Consider the following 22,659-nt stretch of genomic DNA (forward strand, 5'->3'; position numbering starts at 1 on the left):
AATAACTAAACAATTACCGGAGTGTTTTGTTCCGTAGCAAAAACTCCGCCACAGTTTCTTGGTTCGGCCTCACGGAGGCAACTTTCCGAGAGATTGTTCTAAAGTAATTATCGGATTAATATACTCTGAGCGTTCAGCCGCTGTACTGACGCGAACAGAAAACTGTTTTGCAGAAACAATCAGAATTAAGCACAAGAACAATCAGGCTCACGTCTAAGTTTCTTTTAACGGCAGTTAGCCGGCTCTCGCATAAGTTCACTCCGAACTAATGCCTTCGATTGCTCCATTTCGTTAATTATTCGCCACTTTGTACGTAAGTAGATTTACGGTCGGCTTTTCTCGCGTTCTTCGACCAAATGATTTTTTTTCGTGCGCTATTTTCCTGTAGCGGCGTTTATTAGGTTTTTAAGAGTATCGATTTGCATTGCCAATGCGCTTTTGCTTTTCGGTCGCTATCATAGCGATCGGGGATATTGAGTGCTGCTGGAGGAAAAGTTTAAGTAAGTGCTTTTGTAAAAATCCAAAAAGAAAAACCTAAGTATGTATCAGCTAAAAAAAACTGCTTCGTCGTAGAAAATACACTAACAACCGAATAAAGGTCCAATTGAAATAAACATGATATCTGGAAGTAGAGACAGTATCTTCCCAAAATTATGCGAACAATCAAAGGAAAATTAGGGCAAACAAGCCATTTTTTTAGTGATGGTCAATAGTTATAAATCTTAAAGGACAATGTTCGTTCTCCATACATTATTCGCCTAAGAACCAACAATTTTGACATATTACTACCCGAAAGCGAAATAATACGATTCTGTGTGTAAGAACAATGATTCCTGGTGGACACTTGCCATAAAATTAATGATTAAGAATATTAAATCACAGCGATTTTATAATATGTCGTTTATGACAACATGGCGTCTAATGTATTGTGTGAATGTATGAACACCGATTCGCGAAAAATGTTTTGTATTGTCGTCACGCCGAGTCGCAGCCAAATAGTATAAAATAATAGAACAAGTTTTAGAAATACAACTCGGCATTCCACTTTTATAATATGCCCACATATTGCACGTAAATAAACAAAATGAATCGTAGGTTGTTTCCACCCTTGTCATCTGACACATGAAATAAACTCCTATTGTATTATAGATATCGAAGCCGAATCGTATATAATAATAGAATGGGTTTTGGAGATCACTCGGAGTTCCACTTTTATAAAATACCTACATATTGCATAAAAATAACACGAATCATGAGTTTTCCTTTCACCATTTACATCTGACACGAGATAACAAACTCCTATCTCCATGACTACCGTCGTAGTCTATGCCAAAGACAACANAATAAAGTACGGTAATGCCTCGTACAGATTTTATCGGCAAAAATTATGGAACTTGATAGGTTTTAGACCATGCCACGCACCAAAACGTCCGGAAGTTGTAATAGTATTATAGAATAAACGTTAAAAGACTTATTTATTTAATTTTTCAATGCTTAAGTGTCCATTAGAATGAATGGGTGCTTAATGTATTAAAAAAAATAGAAAATAATTATGATGGGTTAATGTTTTTGGGCGGTTTTTAGGCGGTTTCTGACAATGTCCTTTATACAGTCCAATCCAATCTTCAAAACCTTATTGTTAAAAAAAATCTGCGAAGTTTCGAAATCATTCTACGGACCGTATAACAGGATCACACCGCTCGAGCATATCGAACTAAGCCAGCGAACATTTTGATTCTTTAAAAATCTCAAACAGTGATTTACTTCGCCCGTGAATTTTCCTTAATAGCGTCACAAAGAGAGGCGAACTTAAAACAACAGGCCCGGGCCGTGGTCGCCTTAACGGGAATTTCGCCGACGGCATTTTTCCAGCCTTTTTCGTGTTACGACATCGTGTTTAGAGAAAGGAAAACTCGCCGACAGCGAGAAACTTTGATTATAGCCTTCACGAGTGGCCGGTCCTCTGCCGGCGAGGTGATAGACTCGGGAGATTTCTTTTTTATGGCCCTCTTTGATACTAATAAAACAAATTTACTTTTTTTTTTAACATCGGAAGAGTTGGGACCATGTTGTCTATTGCCTTCCTTCAGCGCTATTGCTAAAGTTTGACCTTTATTCGCCCATACATGCCGGATCCAGAGTTGAACCAACTTGTGAATTTGCTTGCGACACTTTTTGCCTTTTGTGAAGATACCTTTTAGAGTCGCAAAGGGGTTTTACTGCTTACTTTGAGACTTTATACATTTCGCATGAGACATTCCATTTCTGGTTTCGAGCTTTATGACTCTCTTATTAGATGTATAACCCTGTTTGCCGAGGCAACATGCGGGTATAAAACTAAGTTTGCTTTAGTTAATACGTTTCATCGTAGACACATAAGAGTAAACCAGTTTATGTGCAGGGTATCATTATTTCCGACCTATGTACTTTAAGTTTTTATGTTAGGTAGCTATATAAAAAAATCTTATAATCACTTCACCTGGTGAATTTTATTGTAAAACCTATGTGTTTTTCGATAATTTAATGGACTCGAGCTTTGTTGTGTTTTTAGTTTTATATTCGTCACTAAAAACATTTGTAAGAAAATGACGAAAAAGAAAACCTATCACTTATTGTTCAATTAGACGTTATGCAATTTATTACAACCTAATACAGTTTATTGAAAGGGAGAACGTCAAAATCGTTCACAACGCGAAGAAAAGCACTCGGCCGTAAGAGCCTCGCTATTATCGAATTAGTCGATCGCGAGCATCGCAATAATCGTTCCCCGATCTTAGAGAGGGAGAGGCCGAGAAATAAAACAAATATTGCTTTTACGCCGCGATTGTAAATCAAAATTAACGGCTTTAATATAGCGAGCCACCGCGCGCTCTAAGCTCCCGCCATGAAATATGCCGCCGCCCGCCGTTCACTGTTAAAAATAGGATTAACCCTTGATAGAAATAGTGCTAGTTGCGAGTAATTCAACGGGAAATAAGCAAGTTTTTAATTAAATTGCGCCAGAGACGCGTTCCATTTGGCTTAATGGCCGACTCACCTCCGACTTGCCTTTCGACACGCATTGGGCTACGTTGCTCGGCTCCAAATTTATCGAATCCCTCTGTGGAAGAAAATAAAGGTTTTAGAGAAAACTTGTCTGGGTTCGGGAATTAGAAACACAATGTTGAGGGTGTTTTCCTTGTAATGCTTACTAAAACTCTCTAGCCCAAATCTTTGAAAATATTCTCAATAACTTTACATTCTAGAAGGGATTTAAGTACTAAATTAATGTTATTATAATTATCATTGCAGCTAATAATGTATTTTCTATAATTTGCCATAATATCATAAAATGCATATTGTTTATTGCCCACTTGATACACATTATTTGCTCTAGATAATATTATTGAACAACAAATTGTTACGTCAATTTTGATAATAAAACCTTTGCATTAAAACCATTTAACGAGCAAGTATGTAAAAAAAAACTCACTTCACAATGCGATGCGCTAATATTGTTCATGTTGAGCCGATACAGCCGGTCCCTGAAAGAAAAGAAAACTTTGTGAGCATAACATCCTCACCTAAACTCAAACTTCAGCTATTCAAGGGGATAACAAAAGTTCCTTTTGCTTTCCGAAATAGAATTAGGGTACAATGTTGTCGCTAAAAGCAGTAAAAGAATGTTAACGGTGATCATTTTATTTCAGAAAATGGGCCAGTTTATTAGTTCCTGTATTGTGTAGCCTTCGTGACACGCAGCGACCCATATCACCTCATCATATTGAGCTAGTAGAGCAAACACTATATAAATACAATGTAGCACTTTGTGCTCCGTATTAAGAACTACTTTCGCGTAAAATGAAGGCAGGGTAAATAAACTAATATTATTTTATTTTTATTGGAGTGATAAAGTGTCACTGAGTCGTTAAAGTATAAAATCGGTTTACGATACGTTTGAAAATAATAAAGACGTTTATAATTGGGTGGGTTCTTAATCAGAGATTGCAAAGTTTGCTACAAACTAAGGTTAAAAAATTACAACGTCATTATTCCAGTACGTGCCTAGGTGAGTATAAACTTAAACTACTGTTATTTAGTGAACTTTTTTAAATGATCTACTTACATAGCGCCGACGTATAAAGCATCCCGTTTGGAATCCACGAAGAAAGTTCTGTAGTAGAGAGTTCCACACGAAAACTCGCGTACATGATCTGTAAAGAAAGAAAACAGTGTTAAATATTTATAATTATGTCGAATCTAAAGGCTATTGTAATATTCGTCGAACTTTTGGAAATAGGAACGTACCTATCTAACTTTTGAAAATCAAGTTACCGCCACTTATATCGGGAGGAATAAAATGCCCATCTTTCTTTATCTTATTAGTTAGAAGCTCAAAGTGCACAACTTCTTAGACAGCCAAACTACAATGCAATATTTAGTTTTAATGTTCTCTCTTCCAAAGTTTCGTTCTATTAATCTCGTTCAAAGGTCTACTACAAGTGCGCCGTCAGCCCGGCAGATTGGTGTCGGCGGGTTTATTTCAAAAGAATGTCGACTACTTGTACTTTCTATGACTTTGACAACATGTAAAAAGGACAACTTATGTCGGCGGGTTTGGTGTTTAGACTGCATGAAGTACACTCGGTTTAATGGTGGCACCGTTAACACAAACATTATATCCTTGTTAATATTTATTACCTTTCAGAAAATGTATGTCATACACATAAAATAAGGACAAAATATTCGCGATATGTCCTAAATTCCAATAATGTAAGCAGATATTTTTATAAACAAGATGATCAAAGGTACATCAAAGGCCACGAAGGTCACACGCGAGTGTTTGAGCTATTGGAGCCCAGAATAGAATAACATCAAAGGTTCTGTTCTCTGTACGGATGCTGAAGATTTCATTCTGACATACAACCAGAAAAAATATGATTTGAATGTAGCAATCGAATGTAGCGAAACTCGAAATACCACTCACTGATTAATCACGACATCCCAGAAACTAAAACACCTACAACCTAGAAATTTGACAGATAGGTTCGATAAGTATAAGGTGTAAATATCTGCTAAGAACGGATTTTACGAAAGTCCACCACTAAGGGGGTAAAACGGGATCCACACGCACGAAGTCGCGGGCGGCCGCGAGTGCTATTTTATTTGCAAAACACGAAGTTATGTGATCAACACGTCAAATCCAAAAACTTGAAACTCATGTTTAATAAAGTCTCTTAACTTTAAATGGAATATTAGTGTAGATAAAAGTAGCAAAATTTTGGAAATGATATAAATAATTCATTATTTACGTAAGGAACCTAAACATCTTGATCAACTTGCAGAAACAGTTCATAATATTTTCTTGTATTTTCTTAATTTGTTGGGGTGAAAATCATCCCTTACAGTCAGTTTTTATTATTACATTGAATCGCTAAGTAAGGTCTGACTAGAATGAGTTCTCTGATTGTCTCATTCCTTTGAATTTGCACGGGCACACGTCTTATATACCTATTATTAAAGTTCGTAGGACACGTAGGGGTGCGTGCGTTCGTTTTACTGTTTTGGGCGACTATAGATTCTTGTACCTTTATTGTGGCGGTTTGTATAACCTCCCTTTTCATTCAATAATTGAATGAAAGTTTGAGAAAATATTTAAAATAGAAAGCAGCCAGCCGATATTGACAGTTGCTGAAGGCTGTACAATCATGAATACGACATGATGGGTACAAAAGCCGGATAATATTTGAAAATCGAGTCACTAAACTTATAGGTTTTCTTGCATTGCTTCTTCCCAGCATTAGCCTACATTATGTCCTTGAAGCAGTGGTATGGTTACACAGGGAGTGTAAAGGCGCTTTATAAAAGCCTAATTATAAAAAAATAGGTACTTTTATTGACATGTTATATGATGCGGGCTGCATTTACTTTTACTTGACTACAAACCGCATCCCGTGTAACAAGTCCTTCATGATTTTTAAAGAATACACGTAATTAATGATAGGTTTATACTATTATGTAAACATCAATTTACTATGCTTTTCATTCTAAGCAGTATTCCAGAATAGTCCTAGACGTACTGGTCACGCGTCCAGCTAACAGCCGAGCGGGATCGAGTCACGCACCGAACAACAATGGCTACTTTTATAAGGGCGGGCTACAACTACAAATTGACTGCGCCCGAACAAATAAAACTGGAAACAAATATTGTCCTGCAATTGTTTTAGGGCCTATCCGATTTAAGGACTCTGGACATAAACTTCGTCTTTCGGATATATTTATGACAATAGTGATTGAAATTATTATGTTTGTGGAGTAGTGAATAACACAGTCAAAACAGAGTTCGAGTCATCGTATGAAAACTAGATGGTAGGCTAGGCTAGTTGTATTGAGTTAGAACGCAGTGTGTCAGTGTGAAAGTATTTTTTTACACTTTTTAAGTATACATACATACTCCTACGTATAGAGTCTAATTTTATGTTGTCCACGCCATGGAATTTGACTGTTATCATTTTATACTCTGCCCTCTGGCGCTGGATCATACATGCTTGATGCACCCACTTTTTCTGACCAATATCAAGTTTTCAAGTACTTTATTTGCAACATCTACTTTGCAAAGTCGTAAAAAGTTTAATTTAAAAATATTTCAAGCATCAGATGTCTGCTATGTGACAATGTTTCGCTGCGCCAAATGGAGTTCGTTTTGGGAATGCGACATCGGCATCGGGAATTGGGCAGGCGCAGCGGCTCGCGACTGAGTTGCAGTCATCGCCATAGTCAATGTTTGTTTAAACGGTAAAGCTAGTCCGCGCAAAAGTAAAGATTTCCTTCGCTTGCTGGGCGACTGCTCTGGAATCTGAATTCTGAAATCGTGGGTTAAATTATCAACCGCGACAATAGGTTTTTCAAAACTTTGCATCTTAAATGCTAATAAATCCAGGAGAAATAAGTATAATTAATTGATATTTAATACGACGCAGAATGTTTAATCATATTGGGTTAATATTATTACAAACACTGTGATGCAAGTTCATAATATTATGATAATGTTATTAATCTTCGCAGATTGTGGACACAACCATAGTAAGACCTGCTCAATAACGACGAACTCAAGAAAATGCCTAGCAATAGCTGGATGAATAAGCCTCCTTAGGCTGAAAGAGCCTTCTTCTTCTAAGACAATATTTTAAGGTTGATTACGAGTAATAGGGCTTTGAATAAAGCTAATATGAATATGTACTTCTTTATTTCAAATGCACTGTGGCGCGCTCGCGACTGCAGCCTTGCAGCGTCGCCGGTGGGACGGCAACCTTGTTGCATGGATTTGCATACTCTGTGACGTCTGAAGTTGACTGAATGCTTTATATGGCATGCCTGTTCACATGCTTTCACGTGTAGGTAGATCAATAAGCCTAGGAACGTAGCTAAATGGAGGAAACAGAGTTATGACGTGTATTTCAGGAACAATAATTATGTAAGCTTATATTGTCAAAAAGTTTTGTTATAGTGTAGAGACACCTGCTGCAGCTTAATTCAAATGCATTTTGTCGATTGTAGAAATCGCCTGTCAAATATTTTTAGCTATCAATATTTAGGAGAGTGAATAATATTAGCATTAGCATTATCCCCTTTTAAATTGAAAAATATTAAAAACATTTCAGCAGCCGTAAAATTCTCTCTTTGAATGTTAAAGCATAAATTGCTAGCAAAATATATTTTCAAACTATACTTAGATCAAAGACAACTACGAGAGTTCATTCCAAGTATTATTTTACGACATATTTGAAATTCCATATATGAAAGTGTTCACTTTTATTGCGATGTAATTTTATACGATAACAAAAACATTTGAAGTCTGTCGGCGGCCATTAGAGAGATCGCTTGGAAATAACCTGATGTTGAGTGTTGACTGTCTTCATTTCATCTTATTACGATTTCGTTTATTTTAGTTACAAGAAACACAATATTAGCAAGATTCCCAGAAAGATATCCATAGCGGATGGGAATATTATTAATGATTCAGAAACAATTACGCTAAAAGCAAAGGAAAATACACGAATACATTTTCGGCGCGCCACTACGTGTACAAATCATCAAGAATTTTTTCAGCCAAGAGATTCGACACTATGAAATACTTACATATTTCAGCGGCAAGCCGCGCCCGCCTGTCGTGCTATCTTTCATTGCGAATCCTGTCAGAATCACAAATTCAGTGCTAGTGCATTTTTCATCATTCAATCTTTTACATACGCGGATCACAATAAACTTGTAACTGGTGCGGGCCCCAGTTTTAAATATTGTTCACTCCTGTATGCATCATATGAAGCTTCGTCATATTTTGCATAGAATGAACGTATACGTGTGGTCGTATTCAAATAAGCCTCGAGACAGCGTATAAAATAATTTTGCAACAATTTTTATACTCGTATTCGGCATTCTCTACTACATTTTTCTATTTTTTGTTGGGCGAGTTCTAGTTGGTAAGCGTTTATACGTTGATTAAATTTTCAGCTTTCTTTATCTTAATTGAAGTTTTAATACGTGTCTCGAGTTGTTCCTGATAGACTCAGTAATTAGTCTTTCGCTACTTGAGGTCACAGGTAATAAGCAAAAGTATAATTAGTATGGGCTAGGGCATATCAAGATCCTAGGGGCTCGTTGGGGCAGCGCGGGCACGCGATTCGTTTACCGGTAACACGACAATGTAACCACTGAATCTGATTGTAACCGCCTATTGTTTTAATTCCACAACTTTTTTTATTAATTAGCAAGACTTTTTGTTTGGGACATGGAGTTGAAACAAAACACGAACGGATTAGCAACAATTAAGATTGTACCTTGTTAGAAAGGATTAACTACCAGATCTTGTTGTTTCTTTTTTATATATTTTAAGGAAAAATGGTATATTAAACTAGCAACCCGCCTTGGTTTCGCACAGGTGCTGTGTATTATACGTAAACCTTTTTGCTGCTAAAAACCGCATTAAAATCCGTATAGAACTAAGGGCACAGACAGCGACAGCCTCTTTGTTTTATACTTCTAAGTGTGTAAAGATACTAATTATAAATCTTTGGACAAATCTTTGGACAATTTTCACACAGCGCCAGCTAGCCCCAAAGTAAGCAACTTAATGCTTGTGTTATGGGTGCTAGCTTAACGGATATACTACTTATATACTTATTTTTTTAAATACATAAATATTATACATAGTCACACCCAGACCCGTCACAGAAATTAAAATTCATCATTTCAATTTCTGCCCGGCCGGGAATCGAACCCGGGACCTCTCGGCATAGTAGTCCGTTCTGAACCACTACACCAAACGGCCGACTTATAGTATCCGTTCGAGTGCGACAGCGCGATCGCAAATCACCCACAAAATGCCCGTTTGTTTCAGATACATAACCTCATGTCACATTCAGTTCATACGGGCAAATAACTGGGTATTTAGAAAATATTGGGGTTAACTTTATTTCAAATTGAGTGTACGGCACTTAAATAAAAATTACTGAATAGTTTGTATTTGTTTGGTAGTCTCTTACGCAATGTCACAAACATTGAAAAAGTTTCGCAGTTTTTCGGTTACGAAATTATATGTAGCGAACGTGACTTCATTGGGGTAATTGTTTTATCGCATGAACACTGCTATACTGGCCAAGGGGGAGGAGGGGGGTTGTAGGCTACCCCCTTAACACAGCTGGAGCTCAAAGAAGAAAGTTATAATAAACCAGCGCACGTTTCAAAGATCCTATCACACAAAATTATTTTGGTCAAGGAGAGTTTAAGCAAACAACACGCTGCGCGATGCTTACGAGTTGTAATGTCCGTGGAAGTTACGGCGCTTGTTTCCAGCTACAATTGTATTGTAACATGATATTCGGTATTCTGTTCAAGCTGTATACTGTGAGTGATACCTTAATTATTTGTTGGTAAAAGAAAATTGACGATCAACTTAGAATACTGAGTAGTTGAAGTCAGTTGTTTTCTGGAATTTGATAAATATTAGCAAATCTTCTAGTGCTTAAGCTCTTCACTCTTATTTAATACCTGCTCATTACAAACTTAAGCACTAGTTAAGTAGCGCAATTACCACAAAATGACAGTCATTTAAAAACTTATAAATAGCACGCAAAACGAAGCAGATTACTAAGCACGACAGAATTATGGAACCGTTATAGAATGACAAATGACGACAGCTCTGATGGCTCAATTTGCGTCGAATCAGAACGACGCACATCAGCCATATTAATATCGTGACAATACGTAATAGGCGCCGGAGCAGTCGCCATCGTTCCGCTTGATGGATCACGCAGCGATTACAGGCGCAGGAAATCCGCGTATTTTTCATTTGGCAATCGGAACGGCTCGTATCATAACGTGTACACGGCAGCGATTAGATTAGCCGAACACAATTGGCTTACATGGAAACTTTGCCCCATTAGCCTCTGTAATACGCACTCGGCACTGGATTAATTCAGAACGCGCCCCGCGGGTGTTTGTTTCGTGCCGCAATCGGTCTGTCTCCAACAATAACGGACAAAGTAGAAATTAATATTTTACGTGATTTCGGCAAATAAAGGACTTTGGTTACAGTGAAAAAGTTTCGGTGTAATTAGGTACACGTTTTTCATGGTTACGTTACGACGCGACGTTTTGTTGTTGTTTGTGTATTATGAAATCACATGGCCAATAGCTAGTAGCCAACTACATGGCAATGTGTCGGATAATTGACTTTCAATCTATTGTATTTCTATAAGAAAAAAAGGTTTTTAATAAGCACATTAATGAAACTCTACAACGACTCAAATTCTAGAGTTAGCAGTTTGATGCTCTATCACAAGGAATATAAGCAAATAGATCTGCGGAAGTTACAAATGCATTAAAAAGTTTACGCGTAAATATTCATAATTCATACAATTCCATAGCTAATATAAATGAGTTCCTTATAACGATGTAAGAATTTCATCTAAGATTTCAGTCACGAGTCGCGAACACTCGATAACCGAGTCGAACAGAGTTACGAGTTAATCGAGACACGTGTTCGCGTAATCTGTGGACTGTATTGGCGTTCTAAAACGTGGGTAGTCAGACATGTTGCGAACTTTCAATCCCCGGTTATGACGGTACAGCCAATAAGTTTCATACAGGGTGTAAAGGAACTGCTTGGTTAAAACTTAGGCCCATATTCGGTAACGACGTCGATTATGAGTTTAGAATACTTGGTAGACTCAAGAATTGAATCAGGCCTGTAATGAAGGGTGAATTTACTGCCTTGTCAGTAATATTGTTAGATTTTGATACTTAGTCTTATTTGACTCTGTATACTTATTTATAAGAAAGATGAAAAGTTCAACTGCAAAATTGTATTCTGTGGTTATGAATTCTTTATTTTCTTTGCGAAAAAACCACAAGAAATATATTGAAAAAAATCGAAACAACTTACTGAAAAACTCTAACTAATGGGACTATTCTCAACTCTCGTTCCCACCACTGCAACTCCTGTGTAGTCAAGATCTACAGCTTGACCGCCAAAAACACCCAACCATTGAAAACAAGAACTAGTAAAATATGACTGGGATGAGATTTTAAAGTACTTTTAAAATGTAACGTTAGTAATTACAAAATCGATTTCAAGACCTAATAAAGGACATCAAGGCAAGTTTATAGAGGGCTCTCAAGTCGGGGTCGATAGAACTTGGGGTGATTAAAAGAATCTCGTAAAAGAAACGGAGTAATCTCACGCTGCAGTAAAGTATTAACGCGAGCTCATCTCGACTCCATCCCTTTTTATGTTCTTAATTTTTAAACAACACGACACGTTCTACTTTAGACGAAGGGGTTGTGAAGTTTACGGTTTTTGTACAAAATTTAATAAAATATATCTTTTTATAAGAAATAATAACGAATTGGTTCAATTAGCACCTTATAGTAATAAGGTAAATCTAGAAACCTTTTTAAATATTCCTTATTGATTTATAAATCCTATGACCATAATAAGAAAAATATCTTAGATAAATATTCATTCTTAATGGTCTTATTACATTAAAAATGTAGAAAAAGGTTACTCCCGTTTCCCCATCCTCCTTTTGTTCAAAACATAAGACATATCATCATAGTGACACCGGTCACGACGGCTTGTTAAATGATGTGCTTAATACGTTAATTAATTCGCGCATCGCTTCATTTAACACGAAATTAATATCTTTCACAGGGAATGCTAAATACTATATAATGAAATAACGGGATATCAAAGCATAACTACATGAAACTGATTAATTATTCAGCTGAATTCCACCGACTAATTCTCATTAACTCGGGTTTATTATCTCTTCGCCGGCACTATCATTAAGTATTGCGAAAATTAATTAAGACTTTGTAGATCTATCTCTCAGGTCATTAATGAACAGTAAATACGCTTGCAAAAATGAGAAAACATGTCTGGAAATACAAATTCTATTGTGATAATAATAAATAAGTTTCTAAATGAAAATAAACTCTTTGAAAGTTGCATTAAAAATCTTAAAAGCAGCGCACTTTTATGAGTTTCCAGTTGTTTGACTGCACGTGTTTCGAAAATGTATTCGCATTGCCCATTATGTTTAAAATGGCGGAAAATGTTCGGAGGAAAGTTAACAATATCGGAAACATTCTCGTCTGTGTTGAGGAAACTTCAGTGATTTAAAGGCAGGTATTACGCGCTTCATTGCAGCTCAAAGTATCGCGTCGTTTCGCCGACCGAGTTATGGATGCGACTTCCAAATAAAAATCTTTGCCTATATGCTATAAAAGTTTGAGTTTCAGATTTAACGCAAACTCTGTCATTGTAATCCTTTTAGCATTCGTCTTCAGACACGGAAAGGCTCTCTCGACGCCGACTAATTCCGAATGCACCTCCAATCGTAAAAGAAGTCGTAAAGAAGCGGGCTCCCCGACCGATGCACGGAATCAGGGAACAAATAGTTGATTTCTTATTGGCTTCCGCCCAGACTCAGATTGAAAATTCGCCATAAAGACATTGGGATACGCCTGGCCGGATTAAAGGGGGAAACTAATAAAGAAAACTTCTGCGACACCGTATTTTTGCGAAACGCGCTCTTAAAACTTCCACGCCTTTATTAGGACCCCGATGGTAATTTCGAAAATGCTCTGCGGTGTTAGAACCGTTTTTCGTAAAACACTCATAAAACCGGTTCCTAGTTTCTGTTATCGCTTTGTGGAGTTTATTAAGTTTTTCAATCTTGGCGGAGTATTATGCGTTTAGCGTCCGCTTTTAGAGAGAATAGTTACTGCCGGGCACGGCTAAATTGAAATGTATTTTAATAACGCAGCTTGTACTCGTATTTGAGCTAGAACGTATGTACTCGTATATACCGGTACTATATCAGATAGCTTTTAGCGCGTGATAAAAACGAATTTGCAGGCGAGAGCGGCAAAAATTATGAAATATGGCGGGCGGTGCGGCGACACACGAGTCGGAGTAGTGACGGCAGAGATGAGATAATAAAGACAAAACGCAGCAATAAACATGCTCTGAAAACATGTCAGGCCGCGTGCTCGGCTTCGAATAGGAAACAGGGTAATGTGAATTTCATTTACATAAATTATCTCAGAGTGAAATGGTGTCTATGTGAGCGGAGGCGCTCCCGGGGATGTTTGTTTACCCGACACGTCATGATCGTCCATTGGGATTAATTTACCCTAAGCCTGCCTTGAAAGAAACCGGCTTCAATTATACTCTCTTTATATTTCACCTCTTGACATCATTAAAAGAGGCTTTGGATGTTGAACTACCACTTGAAACATACGACGCAAAGCCTTTAGGAACCTCATTAGGGATTAAGATAAAAGAAGATGATATAACGAAGAGTAAAAGTGAAACAAACAATGAATTTGTCTAGAGCTGTAAATTCCGCCACTCTGTGCTAGGTACACGAGTTCGTACACGGCACCACTCATCGTTCGGCGAAATATTAAGGTGTATAAAATTTTATTACGAGCATTACCCCCTTACCCTGTTCTCTCTATAAACATTTTGTGTCGCCTTCCCCTCGCGCGGTACCCGCAAGTTTCGCCTTTGCTTTATTTCCCTCTAATGCCACATTTGTGTCTTAATAACGAATGGTATTATGTTACAGCGCTCGCATTGTTTGATTTTCAATCTCTCAATATCGCGGAAATTCTTTGCTTTACTAATGGGACGCGCTCGAAACGAAATACAAAACACTAATATTGAACTTTATTGCGTATTATTTAAACTGCTTATTGATTACCAGCGCTTAACCACGCTGGATTGGATTCATTTTTAATATTGTGCTACGAGTACTTCGAATAGGCAACGGGATGATGTTTATTGCGAAGTCAAATGAGCTGTTTATTTTCGTATTTTCATTGCACTTACGCAGTGAAGTTCGCTCGTCATAGTTTTCATCTGCATCGTTTACGCTTTGAATTAAAATTGATTAATGTAGAGTGCGTCATAGAGTAGAGAATAAGCCCCACTAGCGCGGTTAGCAATCGAGTGCGGTAATCGGCGGCAATCTCTTGGAAGCACGCCCCGGCCCCACTCGCGGCCGGTTATTGATACCGCCGGTGTCGACTATGGATCTCTCGATATTGTACCTGTTTGTCTCCAGCGAGTATTGGAGACACGCGCCTTGTTACTTTTATACGGCCACTTGTTATTCCTTGTTTGCGTAAGTATTCATCGGAGCGGGACGCGATACAACTATTGGCTTCATATTGTCGGCTGAATGAGCAGGGGTTCTCTTTCAATATGTTACCTTGAATCTGTTTGCTTTCATACTCCGTTGACTTGGACGCTCGCGATAACAGAATTAAATAAAGGTAGAAAAAAGATTGTTTACTAACCGCTTAAGAAAAACGATAAAATACCCCAAATGGAAAATCGAGACGCTCTCGATAGCGTTTTATTTAATGTTGAAAATTATTTGCGTGTAATTTGTTAGGTACTCGTTTATACAGAGAAAATGTTTTCGGAGACTCCAAAAATAATTTACATAAAATCTTAAGCAAACGCAACGAATTGCGTAAACTTCAATCATAGGATTTTACGCTCCCGCGCGGCGCCCGTCGACACTCCGCGCGAGACATCATTAGGTACAACTGTTTGGCTAAAAATTACCTATAAACTATGTCACCCCGTGATTTGACCTTTATAAATACCAATTGACTTTAGTATATGAAATGCAATTTTAGGGTTAGATTGGATTTATTTTATTCTATTTTAATTGTATTTTAATTAATTTTGACATTATGTATTGTGTAATAATTTTATTTATTTATTTAATCTGACATTTATATTAATTCTAGTATGTGAAATGAAATTTTAGGGTTAAATTGGATTAATTTTATTTTGATTGAATTGCGGATTGTGTGAGTTTTAATGTCTAATTTTCCTATACAATGTATTTTGTTTTTGGAATAAATAAATTGAAATTGAATTGAAATTATATTTTCTCCGGCAAACGTGATTTATTGGTATTATGCTCATTCGACCGTGAGAAAGAAAATCAGCCAGCTTTCCCCGACGACACCACCCCAACTAAAGGTTTATTGAAAAATAAATATTTTAATGTTAACCGATAGCCCATGAGGGTCTCAGGTAAATCTTTGCGCCTTTTCTTCGCGGAAGATAGTGACGGCTCCGAAGAAATATTTGGGGGCATCCACTGCGTGGAATCCTATTGCAATTTATGCTCATTGAACTGGAAAGAGTATGGGGAGGCTAAGGTCGGCGTCGATTCTTTTATTGCTGCACGAAATCAATAAGTAGCGTGACGCGGCAAGCGCTCGCCTCGAGCCGCGAATGCTCACGTCCCACCAATTTAGCTTGAGATGTACAATTCGCATCAAACAAAAACAAATGACAGATTGCGGAACAAAGTACAGTTGTCATTTGTCTCCCGATATTGACTGATTTCGTTTTCGGGCCGCGTAATCGACGAAGTTGTAATGCAATAAGTCAAAACTTTCTATCTCTGGGGGGACGAATTCAATCGGACCTGTACGGCGTACAATTATTCTGAATACATTATTGAGGCGTCCGTGCAATAAGTCAGATAGGACCTCGGGGGAGGCGGGCATCCTACGGGGTAATAATTGAAAATTGAAATTTGTTTAGGACCGCATCCGACCTACTAATTTGATTTCGGCGACGCGAGCAATCTAGCTGCAATAACAATAAATATGAGGTGGGAAGATCCGGTTAATCCTGCAATCACGGCTGCCAATGTGGAAGCTGTGGCACTTATTTATTGCATATCAGTAATATTGGTATAAATTGCAGTATCACATACTTAATGGGATGTGATACCATATACATAATTAGTACTCTAATTACTGTTTAATGTCCTAGTAATCATTATAAACACACGTGTATGAAATACGAGCTCATGAGTTTATTTCGTAGTAAATAATTTTAACGTGACGTAAAGTTATATTTTATGTGTCGCGTATTACACGTTTAATATGTCTTTAAAGATCAAAGCTTTAAAACATGGTGATGGTTTTCTATCTTTATGGGCTTTCAAGCGGCTAAGTGGATGTACGAATATAGCATTGCCAGTTTATAGAACTGTCAAAATTGTTCAAGGTATTTTCAGTCTTAGTTGTTCGTAAATAGATACATTTTGGCGTGTCGGCGGCATCATGGTTGAGCGTACCTCTTTGAGTGGTGCCTCAGCTCCCCTTTACCTTGGGAGTAATTCTTCTCCGGAGACGCCTCGCTGGAGCATGTAACTCCCAAATATAATGCATCTCGAACCTAGGGGTAATAAAGTGCACATACCTGTATCCTCCTATATGCAATAAATCTTTATGGTTGTGTGTACTAAAATGTAATAAAGTTGCCTATGGTGGGGTGTTAACTTTTCACTTTTATGACTTTGTTATCTTATCTTAGTAATTATTGTACCAATATCTAAATCATCTACTATCTACTATAATAGTCAACGCGTTGAAATCAATATGCAGGGGCAATAACAATACGGCAACAATTATTGAAATTGGAGTGCGATGCATAAATCTTAATTGAGTCAATATCTAAAGCCGCGTGTGACATTCGGGACGGGAGCGTTGCTACAAAGCCGATGTTTCATTTAATATTTATTGGCCATCGAGCGGCGCGACACGCGCCCGCGTAGACAAAAGTACGCGCACACGTGATCGAGCTATATTGCCAATATCCAAGAATTCGCCGATACAACACGTTATTAGCCCGCTCCTCAGCCCCCGTGTCCCCGTATCACTCACCTATCCGTATCACTGGGGGGCACCGCGCCCCCTCGACTAATCACAGAGGATGTGCCATAGACGCGCTATGCATATTTATTAATTCCTCCGAATTCTCACCGTTCGAACGTGGCTGTTTTTCATTTACCTCAGCTATTTATTTAGCGACCCCCAGGTACGGCTTAATGTTTGATTAGCTCTGATATCCCCTTAATTTCTGTACGCATCTGCTCTTGTTAGAGGTAAGTTCGATCACGTCCAGTTGTTTGTTGTTTTCCCGCTAAGTGAATTAAATTGGATCGACTAGTCCTGCTGCGATGTACTAACTTTCGATATTCGCAAATAGTGGTGAGTTAGCGCGACGTGGGTCGAAACCACAGGTTGAAACAAAGCGATGAATGTGCGATAGTGAATTATGTAGCTGAAATCGGCGATTTCGAGTAGTTTTCAGTGCAAGCGCTGATATTGCGACCACAGTAAACATTCGCGCGATCGCATCGCGCCCGCGGTCGTTACGCACCTCGACGTAATTAAAGCTTCTCTAGCAAAAAGGATATCCAATAAAAATAATTACTTTCCCTCTTATTGAGAGTCGTGTGTGGGGATAAATAGAATGTTAATTCCAAAAAGTGTAAATAAATATTTTCCGTTGTGCGAATTAAATTCCTGACGAATGCTAATGTTTAACCGGGGAATTCTTGTACACTTTATAGGGGAGGTCGAGTTAATTAAATATGCCCCGGGTTCATTTTCATGAAATTATTTGATCTTGGCCCGACACGAGCCCGATTCGGCGCGATTCATTCGCGAAGATCCCAGGCTTAATTTAATTTTATTTTTGCGCAAGAGGTTTGAAATGGTCCCGGAGAGATGCTGTAGGGTTAAGTTTATTCGTCGGGAAACTACAGAAACACGTAAAGCGAACTTTATTACTGTCTGTCTGAGCTTCCTCACTTTTGAAGGACGCTTCACGAAATTGACTGAGTGCGGTTTCGTGTTTGGCAATAAACGAGTTTATCATAACGCCGCCGCATCAGTGTACCGCCGCCCTTATGGTAACAAACGCTCGCGTGGAGATTTGCTTGTTTCCATTTCATTTCATTGTATTTCTGTACATAAGATTTAATTTAATATTCGCATCTTTTATTGTTAATATTGATTTTGCAGATCAAAATGTATCATGAACATGTTGCCAGGTGAGTAGATTGCGTAGTTTGAAACCGTTGGATTGCTAAAGTCATTTTGTGTAGGTGCAGACAGAAGTAATAATGATAGCACTAGCGTGGAAGCTGGCTAAACTAGCTAAAACGGTTCGTCCCATAAACGGCCTGTGTGCACAGCACGGGGCAGACACATTTATTACAATTATTACGGCTACTTGGCATTACCTAAACAAACTTCTAAGATTTATAATCCTCGAGTGCATACGACAGGATGCATAATTTAATAATACCCTCACACCCTTGATTAAAATTTTGCAATAATGCATTAGCTTTGGGGCAGAAGAAATTAAACGGGCAATTATAAGTGTACAGGCGCGGTAGAGTTGCTAAATTATTATTAAGTTGAAGAAGTAAGGTTGAGAATAGATTACTAATATTGCAGGGTTGTACTGCCAGTAGCGTGATTAAATCTTACAATTAATTAGGAGAAGTTTGGTTGTTTGCATGGGGGATGCCTCAAAACATTAGTTAAAGCATTTACTGCACCCGACGTTCAAATTGTAAGTTTGAAAATTAAGGCCTGAAGTAGGCATATTAATTTTTGAGTCAAGAATTACGATGTAATTAAAAAAATTATTAACATTTTTTCCAATAATTAAGTAATGTTTATTAGGACATTGTATCATTTCATATCTACATTTTAATATTTCGAATTTCAATAACTTTCGTCCACTTTTATCAGAACATATTAAACTGCAAGATAGTTCGAATCGCTAATTTCGCTAGAAAAGTAAATTTTCGATCCAGTTCCGAAGACGAATTAAAAACAAAACTGCAGCATCCAAGTTGGTAACCGTAATAAGTGTGAAGTTAGATCCGGGCCGTTTTCTAGTCCCGTAATAGCTCAGTATTCAGAGGTAGAAACTTTCCCGTCGATAATTACTGAAGTGTGGACGAAATGCCAATTCTGTGATCGTCGTGTAGGGTTTCAACAGTCCCGATTTGTCTCGATATTCCGGATTGGTATCGGTCCAGTTGGTATTTGACTTGTTAATATCCGGATTGTGAGTTACATGAAAAAAATTGCGTGTTAGGTCACGAGCTTGAATGTGTTTGTCCTATTTTTCATATTTTCTATTTTAATAACTTTGTACTAAGTCGCAATTAATATTTACTTATAACCATGACAACGCATTTTTTATGTAATACCATTAGGCTGTACCTGTACTTACAGCAAAGGAGTTATACTTAGACAAAAAAAACTTTTTTTTTTAAACTACAATACCCTTAAAACGAATGCAACGTTATTTTATTTTGTTTTATTCAGATTTTTCTCAATACTTATCTGGAATTTTTAAACTAGAGAATTTTAGAACTTCTGTAACGCGAATGCTTTGATGGTAACCCTACGCGATAGAGGAAGCTCTAAGCTCGATGTAACAATTATCACAGACGCCATTCCCCAGTATAATTACTAGAATTACTTATTATAATGCTGGTGCAGACAGAATTATTCCCCTATGCTCCTTTGTGGTGCACTACAAATTGAAGGTGAATACGCAGGTTGTAATTTGGAGATCAAAGTGGAAATTAATATGTTGCGAATGTACATTGTTTTATAGAGAGCCAATATAGGTAGGTAGTTTAATTCAATCGCAGTGTTTTTGAGGAAGACAAGCGAGAAGTTAAAGCATCGTTATTAATATAACAAAAGTACACTCTAAAAAATGAAGGCCAACTAAGAGCGTTTTTCTTTTGGTTGACAATAAATTGTATAAAACTTGTTAGAATAACATTTTCATCTGTGATTGATTTAAACATGTAGTTACTCTTGTTAATTTTAACAAGTATATTCGTTGTTTCTATAATTTACTTATTTTTTTGCTTGATTCAATTATTTTTAATTATTTAGCTCAAACAATAAGTAATGTTTATCAAGATGAGTTAGTTAGTATAGTAATTTATCATGCTAATATTAAACAAGATCTTAGATAACTTTATAAAGTAACAGTAAGAGTAATCAAAACCATCTTATTTGATGTATCTAACGTCTTGATAGGCTAGTATGGAGTCAAGAGACTTGGTCGCAATAATATCGTTTGATGCAACAAGATTTTTTTTAGAGTGATAAAATTGAAGAACCACTAGTCTTTCAAATAGTTTCGAGAACTGTGAGAGGTTGAATTAAAGGAATTAATTAATTCTTGTAATTTTAAGATTGAGACGGAATTCCGATTAAAGCCGTTTATTTATAGAAACAGCTGTTCTTGTTAAATAATAAGATATCTTAGTAAAAATCGAGCCATAAAACTATTTTTGAGCACAAAGTTATGTCAACAAAAGTGGCGCAACAGTCGATAAAATGGGATTTAAACTGTAAACAAAACATATTTTGACATACAAACATAGCAAGAGTTAGAAGCCAAACAAGAATAGATCGCAAGTTAGTTTCGAAGACGTCGAAAAGTGTTTCAGACTTCTTGAATATTAGATGCAAAGGGCCGTCATTCGTACCTACGAATACGGTTTTGATTCAGTCTAAATTCGATTATTTATAGAAACCTAGGTTCAGTGACACGTAGTTAAGTATAACAACACTTATTTAGACGTCTTAGATTTAATGGGCCATACATAGTGATGTGCTATAAGCGTGAAAGTTATGTCGATAGTTTCGCTTGCAGCAGCGTATAAAAGTTGGCGCGCTAAGAGTTGACGTCTAAACAATGCAAGTATTAGAAGCTAAACAAGAATAGATCACAAGTTAGTTTGGTCGGAAAGTATTCCAGACTGCTTGAATAATAGATGCACGGGCCCGTCGCAGCGCCGTCACTCGTGTGATTTTGAGACAATCTGATTTGGTGTTTTCCCCGTTTTGGCCTTTGAATGTTTTATTAGATCACTCCTACGGATCGGGGTGCGTAATGGCTCTGCGGCCGCTTTGTTATCTTGCCTTTGTTTTCTTTGAGATATCAAACGCGTATTACTTAGCGGGGATAATAATGCCGGAAAAACGATTTGTAATGTCGATTTAATAAAATTGATAAAGCATTATGTACAATGAAGTCACATGCTCATTTGACCGTGTAAATTACTTTTGTGTAACATATAATCTGTGATTGTACATCTAGTAGAGCTTAATATGAATTTAACATGAAAGTTTGCTTAAAATATTCAGTTAAAACTTTGTCTAATTACCCCTTCATGCAATAGAATTAGATGGCAGAGTTAAAAAGTAATTAATTCCGTTAATTAAAACTTCGTGATTCTTGACACTTAAAAAACCGATATTTCTCAAAAAATTTCATTACAAAATTCTTATGAAAGTCCAACGGACAAGAACGTTTTGAATCGGACCTATTGTTCGTGAAATTTATTTCTCGGACCGCCATAGATTAGGGATTGTACAATTAAAGGTCCGTATTAAGTAATTTAAGTGCAGCAAATTTGTGTAATAAAGGGTAGGTTTAATTACGGGATCGAAATCGTGGAATGGTATGGTATAACGTTCCCAGGCGACATTTATTGGAGCGGGCAGATAAAACAATAAAGAACGGTTAACTGCGTTTTAATGCGCGCTAGAACAGCTGGACAATGGCCGCCGATTGGGGAGCCAGTGGTCACTGCGAACTTACCGCAATGTTACCCGTCCGGGACGAGGAAGAGAGTTTATCGATATCGACATCGAGATCCTCATATTTCTTGGTACACAGGAACTTATACCAGGTACAGAATTGGGTAAAAATAAAATTTTCTGTACATTAATCGTCAAAATGACTTGTTATTTTTCATTTTGTCGTACTTAGATATCATTTGTTGTATTTTCTGAAGTTAGATGTACCTAGGTAAAAATTTTAAAAAATTGCTACAGTTGAAAAATAAACATTTTATGAATCTTTTCAATAAAAACTTATCCAAAATACATTACAGGAAATACAGGCCTACTCACATTTATTAATTTTGTAACGAAGCAACGTTATTATTACTACTTTATTTACATTAATTATTTTGTAACTTCTTTCTGTTTTTCCAATTTCTGTAAAAAAAAAGTAACGTGTCAAATCAAATGATCAACCCAGCTTGATTCACACATGAGTAAACCTAGAGCCGTTGGCACCAAAGTTATCGACAATAAATCAGCGGAACGGCCACATCCCTCAAACGTGTAGGTAAGTAGTAAACGTGCCCGCATAAACCTTTGAATTGCTGACCACGGTATCGAACCTGCGTCCCTGTGCCCTTTGTCTGCGTCCGGCCGCAAATTGTTTAA

The 22,659-nt window shown here is 37.3% G+C and overlaps 1 protein-coding gene across 1 annotated transcript in view; it reads right to left on the reverse strand.

The window, feature by feature from the left end:
* Positions 1–22,659, reverse strand: part of Sema2a (Semaphorin 2a) — a 114,808-nt gene that overhangs the window by 44,427 nt on the left and 47,722 nt on the right. Inside the window, exons 3-5 of the mRNA XM_028300708.1 lie at positions 4,106–4,193; positions 3,473–3,524; positions 3,038–3,100 (exon numbers count right to left, since the gene is read on the reverse strand). Coding sequence (XP_028156509.1) covers positions 3,038–3,100; positions 3,473–3,524; positions 4,106–4,193 — 203 coding nt within the window. The remainder of the gene's footprint in view (positions 1–3,037; positions 3,101–3,472; positions 3,525–4,105; positions 4,194–22,659) is intronic.

Source organism: Ostrinia furnacalis, unplaced genomic scaffold, assembly GCF_004193835.3.
Source record: "Ostrinia furnacalis isolate ACB-3 unplaced genomic scaffold, ASM419383v2 OfSCF0780, whole genome shotgun sequence".
Taxonomy (NCBI): domain Eukaryota; kingdom Metazoa; phylum Arthropoda; class Insecta; order Lepidoptera; family Crambidae; genus Ostrinia; species Ostrinia furnacalis.